Source organism: Papaver somniferum, chromosome 2 (genome assembly GCF_003573695.1).
Source record: "Papaver somniferum cultivar HN1 chromosome 2, ASM357369v1, whole genome shotgun sequence".
NCBI classification, from domain to species: domain Eukaryota; kingdom Viridiplantae; phylum Streptophyta; class Magnoliopsida; order Ranunculales; family Papaveraceae; genus Papaver; species Papaver somniferum.
Genome location: NC_039359.1, coordinates 194,823,141 through 194,832,032, shown reverse-complemented (window position 1 = coordinate 194,832,032; position 8,892 = coordinate 194,823,141). Strand labels below are relative to the sequence as shown.

General features: G+C 36.9%; 2 protein-coding genes across 2 annotated transcripts; one reads left to right on the top strand and one right to left on the bottom strand.

Moving 5' to 3' along the window:
- The first annotated feature begins 2,319 nt into the window (after positions 1-2,319).
- On the top strand, positions 2,320-4,371 carry LOC113350113 (cyclin-P3-1-like). The gene is made up of 3 exons (XM_026594197.1): positions 2,320-2,671; positions 3,271-3,683; positions 3,906-4,371. The coding sequence occupies exons 1-3, from the start codon at positions 2,642-2,644 to the stop codon at positions 4,153-4,155; spliced, it is 693 nt and encodes a 230-aa protein (XP_026449982.1). The 5' UTR covers positions 2,320-2,641; the 3' UTR covers positions 4,156-4,371.
- A 230-nt stretch (positions 4,372-4,601) lies between these two features.
- On the bottom strand, positions 4,602-8,579 carry LOC113350112 (kinesin-like protein KIN-14S). Its single transcript, XM_026594195.1, has 11 exons — positions 8,338-8,579; positions 8,188-8,247; positions 7,867-8,006; positions 7,686-7,785; positions 7,320-7,583; positions 6,925-7,204; positions 6,666-6,827; positions 6,187-6,440; positions 5,910-6,073; positions 5,700-5,813; positions 4,602-5,575 (listed from the first exon to the last, which is right to left on the bottom strand). The coding sequence occupies exons 1-11, from the start codon at positions 8,342-8,344 to the stop codon at positions 4,766-4,768; spliced, it is 2,355 nt and encodes a 784-aa protein (XP_026449980.1). The 5' UTR covers positions 8,345-8,579; the 3' UTR covers positions 4,602-4,765.
- Positions 8,580-8,892: the final 313 nt, after the last annotated feature.

The following is an 8,892-nucleotide window of genomic DNA, read 5'->3' as shown; positions in this document are numbered from 1 at the left end:
GAACGAGAATCCAAAAACGCCATGGAAGCAAACCTTTCTCGTTCACTCTGATGAACATGAAAACTAGATGCCTCTTTATCCAGAGAGAACAAGAACCAGTTACAGGGTGCAATACTGCAACGAAGAAGAGAAGGAGCAGTGTTGATGCTTAGCTCTTGGCAAGGCTTGTATAAATTTCTTCTTTGTTTTTCGACCTATTTTTGGCTTTTGTTATGGCTTCTTGTTGCACCGTTAGTGGCTTTTACGTTTGCAAAATGAGCTGAACCAAGTGCATTTTCCCTATGCATGATGCAAAATCCGAGTTCGTCAAGAGCACTCTTTGTTGCATACATCACGAGACGTCAAAGTAAAGAAGATAGTTTGTCTCTGCTTTATTATTTTCTTTAAGGTCTGTTGATTAACTCTCCCACACCAAGATATGGCAACTTTTTTTTCTTTTTCTAATAGCATCACAAAGTTATCATATTTTAACTTTGTAACCAATCCAAATGTGCTTTGAGTGTGCAGCCATTAAACATGTAATGACATCATATATAGCAGAAAAACATAGCTCATTTTTTATAGGATCGTCTCTCTTGATTAACTCTCCAGCAATTTTAATCTTTCTAGAGTATCATGCTTATTTTTTTCTTCCAAATCCTTGCCATTTCGATCGTCTTTTCAATATATTAGTAACAAACGCAAGCGAACATAAGTTGTTTCGATGGATTTTCTGTTTTAGCATCCACGAAAAGTGAAGAGAAATAAGGGTTACTCTATTACCGGTGCAAATGAACAAGAGAACAAGAAGCATCAATTCCAATGGTAGGAAAAGTCAAAAATCACTCTAATATCTAAATATCGCCCAAATGATTCAGGCAACGGAAAAAGTTCTTGAATAGTCTTTGTGAAGTGTTCTACACTAATATACAAGAAAAGGTGCCTTTAACATCTAGCATTGTACATATTTCATTTGATGGTACCGCAGTTCCACCTTCCGTTTCCGTTGTGGTGGTCCTTGATAAATGGTTTTTCCACTTTCGCTTGGTGACTAGTGTTTTGAACACTTCTTTCAGAACACAATTGTAACCAAGATCCTTGAGTAGAACCACCAAAATCCTTATTCATAGCTGATTTATATAAAATCACAAAATTTTGCGCTTTATCAACACCCATACACTATGTTTATATCTCTTTTTTCAAACCCAAAGATCTTTAGTTTCAGAAAACATTCCTTAAATTCTAGATGTTTGAATGACACTGAATGGGCATAGGATGAGTTTCTTCATTATTAGAGAGAGCCAGCAAATGGAACAACTTAAACATCAAATTTAGTTTGATATTACAAGATTAAACAAACAAACTGGAAGAACAAGAAAAATGAACATTGAAACTTTATATTTCACTATCATTAAAATGGCAGTGAAATGCCACCCAAGCGGTAGATAAATGTTGCATTTCACTGGAATCACCTAAATAGTGGAGAAATCCGGTATTCACTTCTCGTATTATGAACGTGAATGTTTTATTTCTCTTCTTCTAATACGAACGGAACAAGGTTTTGTAGATTGATTTTTTGTTTTGATCAACTTCCATAGAAATAAAAAAGAATCATGATTTAATCATTTGGGTATCATTGATTTTTTATTTCCATGGTACATTGGAAGACATAATATCAAGATATTAGCATTGTATACCTTTGTTGAATATATACTTTTGGTGATGAATTGTTCAAAACTTTGATGGTTGTAATCATAGATGAAATCGTGGTTTTGAGGTTTATGACTAACTCATCCTATGAGTTTTTTGCGAGGGTGTTTTTGTCTGACTCGTAATAAAGTTTTAAACCGGTAGTACTAGGTGAGCTGAATACGATTTTCCCACTCCCTTGATCCGAATACCCCTTCCTGTAACAAAAGTGATGAAAATTGTTGTACGAAAGTAAATAACAATAAAATAAAAAGCGTACTCTAATGGGTTGATATGCATTTCACTAACATGCACATGTAAGGTGAGTGACAAGCAAGGTGGTCCACCAACACACTGGCAACAAATGTAGGCCCCTGCTAATCTTATATGCTTCCCGACTAGGAATGAATGAAATAAACAGAAAGAAACCAAAGAGGGGCTGTCCAATTAAAACCTGCCGACACCTTCCATGTGATGAGAAACTCGTGATATCCTTCTCTCTACGGTAAATTGGCTAAATCTGATGTATGTTTAATTAATTAATTGGTTAAGTAGTTAACCGTCTCATTACGACAGATTACGGGCTAAAAATCCCATCTGTCTCGAAATTAAATTAAAGTTAACATTAAAATATCAGTGCACCCTCTCTAAATCGGACTCAAAAAAAAACAAATTGATCGAAAGAAACTAAAAAGAAAGAAAGGAAAGTAAAAGAATGAAGAGAAGAGTTGGATAGGTTGGTGGTGTAATCAATATTTCTCTCACACACTCATCATCACTCACTGTCTTTCTCTGTACAGAATAAATATAAAACTTAAAATAACAAGAAAAGGAAAAGAAAAGAAAAAAAGAATGACTGCTGTAGACAAATAGAGAATGGCACCTGCATAACTCTTCTCCGCGATTTCTCTCTCTCTATCTCTCTCTGGTCTGTTGAGAATGGTACCTTCTTAACACTGGGTTCTCACAGTTGATGGTTCTCAGAGATCTCTCTTCAGAAATTGTAAGCACAGTACATGTTTTAGTTTCTTGTTTTGTTTCTTTCTGATTTTCTAGATATGGGTTTTCTTTTTTCATTTCAATTCTTGGTTGGATTGATTGGCAAGCTCTTATTAGATTCATTTTTGTTATTTTTCCGATTCTCAGTTATAGGTTTGGTTTAGAATCTTCAATTTGTTCTTTTATCTCAATTTGCAAATTTTGTTGCTTTATAGTCGACTTTGTGAACGTGGTCTCCTTAGATTTGGTAGAAATATAAGAACCTCAGCTGCAATTGCTGTGTTAGATGTTGAAGGTAACAAGGTTTGATAATTGGAGTGAATTCTTTGTATCTTCATTGTGTTGCTTTGTTGATCCAATGAGGAGGGTTCCTTTAATTTTAAGGTCTTCTTCTGTATAATGATGGATTACCAAAAGTTGTTGTGTTTTGCCTTTTTGGTAAGATGTAGAAACCTTTTCTGATTTGAGTGTCCTTTACTTCTAATTTGTGTGTAAATTTACACACAAACCTGCCTATTATTTTGAAACGGAGGTAGTAATACTAGTTGTTTAGATTTTGGAATCCTTAATCCTAATGCATACATTGTTGTGCGGATTTTGCAGCTTAATTCGGATATGGGATCCTTAGCATTTGAGATGCAGCCTTCAGTCACGGAAATTTATTTAGCTTTGGGTCTAAATGAATCAAGAAAACGAGTTATAGTGATCCCCCGGGTGTTGTCACTTCTTTCTTCATTTCTTGAGAGATCTGTTCAAAAGAACGAAAAATTACTAGAGTCCATGAACCACAAAGACATGGTTACAGTCTTTCATGGGTTGAGAGCGCCTACTCTGAGCATCAGGCAGTACATCGACCGCATCTTCAAGTACTCAAACTGTAGTCCGTCATGCTTTGTTGTTGCATGCATTTACATGGACAGATTCCTACAAAACGGCGATCTTCTCCTTACGTCACTCAATGTTCACCGTATTCTCATCACCAGCGTCATGGTAGCCGCAAAGTTTATTGACGATGCGTAAGTACCTCAGTTTACCAGATTTTTAGAACCATGAATCTTCACTTTAAGAAACAAATTTAGTGACTAGTACCCAATGTTTCATACTGTGGGACGTACTTTTTATGATTTATTTTGAGCTCAGGGGTACCCTTCCTTCGCAAGACGATATAGGACGTACTTTTTATGATTTATTTTGTGTGTACTTTGTTCAGCTAAGTATATTTTCTTTTTACACCTCAGGTTCTTCAACAATGCATATTATGCTAAAGTGGGAGGAGTCAGCACTGCAGAGATAAACAGATTGGAGATGAAATTCTTGTTTAGTTTGGATTTCAGACTCCAAGTGACTATAGGGACATTTGAAAGGTATTGCGTTCAGTTGGATAAAGAAGCAACAGGGCGTTATCACATCGAGCGGCCGATTCAGTTTTGTGGTTTAAAAGAAAACAGGCAAATCATTGAGGAATCAAAAGGTGCTGCAACAGTCTAGATATCAAGTTGTGTACTTATGTCAATGTATACCATTATGGATCCTTTCCATCTACTTGTGTTTGTGTATGTAACAGGTTTTTTTTTCCCATGTACAAGTTCTAAACTGAAAATTTCCTCTGGTGAATTTACCTAATTTTTTTAGGCTTGTTTGGCCCTGTATGGTTACTACTTACAAGTTACAACCTAAGAAGAGAGTTCTCCATTAAAAAGTGAAGTTTGTTATTCCTTTACCAAAAAAACAAAAGTTGTATCAAATTTTTCATAAGAGTATAGATTTCAAAACCTTGAAAGTGAAGAATGCTTTCAGCACCTATAGGCAAGTAGAGATTTTCAAAACCTTGAAAGTGAAGAATGCTTTCAGCACCTATAGGCAGGAGGCAAGGCAAGGATAAATTTGTTGTTTCCACGAGGAGAAATTGCAATTTGGTCAGAGAACATCCGAAAGACACAAAATTCAGGACTGCGAGAAAGTGAATATTTGCAAGAGTTCAATCAACCAAGCAAGAAGCTTACAAAGTGTACTTTTCCAGGTGAACGTAACACATGTAAGTGAGGAGAACATGAGAACATGATTACGAAGATTAGAAACTTATAACCTGTAACAACTTCTACCTCCAATTATCTGACAATGACGGAATTAATGATTTTCTGTCATTTTTAAACCCCTTTTGCTTCAGTGGACTCCAGACTAAATGTCTCTTTTGCAGTGCAACCACCGTCGGATGCTTAGGATTCCAAGAACCAATTTGCGTTGGTGGACTGCCCATAAACTTGCTCCTGCTAGATATTGGAGTTGCTTCCACTGTTGAGGGTCTTGATTGCTGCACAGGTGAAAACATCCTTGATACCCTCCTTCTTGGGTCCCTGACAAATGACATTCGGCCTGTAATTCCATGATTCGACTCTGGATGGAGTGTAGCAATAGAAACCCGTCTCCTGGGCATTTGAGGTGTTGAGTGGACATTAGGAGGCTGTCCAGTGGTGGAGTGCAACTGCGGCTCTGGACGAATCGTAGCAATAGAAACCCGTCTCTTGAGCTGATTAAACTGCACTGTTGCTGATGCTGGCCTGACTGCAATGGACACCCGCCTTGGTCTCATCAAAGTTTTGGTGCTGCATGATGAAATTGACCTAGAAAAGTTCTCTTTTTCGTCTACTGATGGCAAGGTTGGATGACCAATAGCAACAACTTTGCAGGGTTGAAGAGGTGATGGAGGGGGAATGAAGTTGGTGATTCCTCTCAATGGTGGTCTCAACTTTGAAGGACCTAGTGGTGGCTTCTTCTCTGCTGGAGCTCTGGGTACTGCTTTTACAGATGGCAATCCCAATGGTTTAGTCGAATATGCAGCAACAGCTCGAGCTTCCTGTTGGAGTCTGATTTTTCTCTCCTCTGCAAGTTGATTCTCAGAGTCTCGTAGCTGTTAAGGATTTCAAAGAATTGTCTACTTGTAAGAATTTTTGAGTTATTCAATTTAAAATTTTGGAAGAGAGCAAATGAATAATAAAAATGTCTATTTATCTTTCTTATCATGTTGCTGATACCTTCTCCTGGAGACTTCTACAGAGTTGTTCACGCGCAGCAAACCTTAATTGCAAGGACTGCAAGCTATCCTGCAACTTCTTTGTTTCTTTTTCGTCCTGCTTTAACTTTTCAGCCTGTTATAAGTGGGGAAAGCGAAGTTAATGTTAGTGCATAAAGAGGTGATTCAATTATCGTAAGATAAAGAAGTAGTTCAATGTTGCCATTAATACCATCTGTTTGTACTTGAAAATGTCGGTAGGATCTGATTGTTTACGCGCAGGACCATGCTCAATTCCCCTGACCCGACTTGCGAAGTTCAGAGAGCAAAGGGTCTCCCCTGAATCTGCAGAACTTGGGCTAATCTGGACAAACATCAGGGTCTTGCAGTCTCCTCCTGCATTTTTTTGTTCCACTCAGTTACGGACTTTAAACGAGTACAGAGAACTGACTCAAGGAATACACAGTTGCACGTTCAATTTGTTCCTAGAGAGAATTAAAAACACCTACCAAGGGAGCTCTGCAGCAAATGGGTGAGTTTAGAATTCCTGTAAGGAATGTGAGATGTCTTTGATGCTAGAGCAGATATGACATCACCAAGGGCAGAGAGGGACTTATTAATGAACTGTGACTCCTTCAGCCTTTCACCCTCAACTTCAGTTCTTCCGACACGCTCACTACCTGCCAAATCTACGAGCCAGAGGTGACTCCTAGTCCTCTGCCCATTCACCAAATTCTCACCCTTCACAGTTACACGGAACAAGCTGCATATATATATGATATATTTGGATTATCAGAAGATAGTAATTTTTATTTCCTCTCCATACAACATAACTCAAAACATCAATTTTAAAACATTAATAAACTCTTGATTCACTGACCTAACTAGCTTCCACATACTATTATGGACACCCACAATTATCTTCGGATAGACTAAAAGGCGATAGAATCACCATTTATACTAGAATATAAGATGAATTATTGCTTACCAATGAGAGCGGCTACTAAGTTCATTACAATTTGTCGATCCAACAGCTCTGTTTCGGCTTCCAGTCTGTAGCTGCTCCCACACCTCAACTGTATTCTGAACACTAGCTTCAACTAGCCCTGGCACTTCTTGTGTTCCCTCCGCTGATTGCTTTATCTCCAACCTTGAATACATTAACCAACATAAATACTTTGCTATTCTTTTTTAAAATCAGATTTCACAAATTAATAAAATAGAAAAGGTTGAAGAGAACGCCTTACTTTCTGGCATGTTGGTTGGACTCGTCCACAAGAAGATCACGGATTCTTTCATTATAGACTTCCAACATGCTAACAAATAGCTCATACCGCATGGTATCACTTCGCTCCTCTGAGATCCGAAAGAGCTCTTCCAAGGTCCTATAATTGACTCCTCTATCATCTAGAGTCCCTTCCATTGTATATGTCTTGCCAGTACCTGTCTGCCCATAGGCAAATATGCATACGTTGAACCCATCCAACACGGAAGTCACCACAGGTGACGTTTGAGCAAAAACAGCCTCTGCAAATTAAATTTAAATGCATAGATATCATTTAAACAGAAGCACAGATATATAAAATCAACAAAACTAAGTGCTGTACAACTAAATCTTCCTAGTTAGACTCAATTCAATTACCTTGATTTCCGTTGGGACCAAAGACATGATCAAACTTGAATTGTTTTTTAGAAGAGTCAGAGCTTGTAACCTGCAACTCAGTATCTATAGATGGGTCGAATTCAACTACAGAATAAAACCCATTTGCAATTTCATCCTGATTCAAAGGCCTGCATCTACAGAATACCCTTATATTGCCTTTGAGCTCAATCACTTCATTATAAAGCCGCTTCCTTTCAGAACTCTCTTTAAGGTACTTCTTCTTTAAAGCTTCATGTTCACTACCTATTTACTCAAAAAAATTGAAAACAACAAAATCAATACCAAAAGGAAAAAAACTGGCAAAAAGTAAAAAAATAAAAACACTCTTCGGTGCTGAAAACATACTGAGATGCAGAAGAGCAGCAGAAACATCAGAACCAGGAAAAGATCCATCAGCGATACCCTTTACTTCATCTGATAGAACAGATTGTTTTGTCTTTAAAATCTGAAACAGAAGCAATCGAATATTATGTGTGAACGAAAACTAGAAAAAAGAAATTAAAATCTAGCTTTTAACAAAATTTACCTTAATTTGAGTACTTAAATCATCAAGTTGCTTCAGAATAGGGTTAAAATTCTGCTCCTCACCAAATGATGGTTCCGTTTCTTTAATTTGATCTATAACACAATTTTCCTCCATCGTTATGGAATTTTCTTGTTTTGGACCTAAGAAATCCCCAAATCCATCAATTTCACCAACCCATAACGAATCGAAGGAACTTAAAAAAAAAAAAAAAAAAAAAAAAAAGAAGGAACGATTCAAAGAATTTGATTTCTAATCAAACGAAACCTAGATCTAAGTATACAACAACAAGAAAAGCACTAACTAGGGAATATGCTGATGTACCTTGATCTGGAAGAATTTCCCCTTCGTCTTGGTCTTGTATTTGAATTTCTAGGGCTTTTTCTGAGAAAACAACATTTGATATTACGAATCAATTAATTTTCAATACAAGAACAATATAGTAGAAGAACAAGTAAGAAAGAGATTTCCTACCTTCCATTATTAGGGTTTATAGACGAAGCTGCTTTTGATTAACAAACTATTAGGGTTTCTTCTTCGAGTGGTGAACGCACAGAGCCTGGAAATAATGAGATGAGGGTTATTCTTCTTCGAGTGCTGAACGCGCAGAGACGGGAAACAATGAGATAAGAGAAGAAAAGTTGGGAGGAGAAAGAGAATGACAAAAAAATGAGATTAAGGTTTCTTTCAAACGGTCATATAGAATGAATGTTCTCTATTTCGATTTGAATTTTGAATTACAATCAATACAAACCGTTAGATTTTTGTAATCCTCAGAGTTGAAATCAATTCGAACCGTTAAATTAATTTCATACCCACAACGGCTGTTCCTGTCAATGAGATATTATGATGCTCTGGAATGGAGCGTTTCTGATTTACTTTTCATTTATTTATTATATTATATATTTTTAGAGGAAAAATGGGCTTCGAAAAGCCCTGAAATTAGTATCCATTCAAATTGACGTTTGAAGAGATATAATTTGGGCTGAAATTAGTACGTGAAACCTACAGTTAAACCCACTTTAGAGA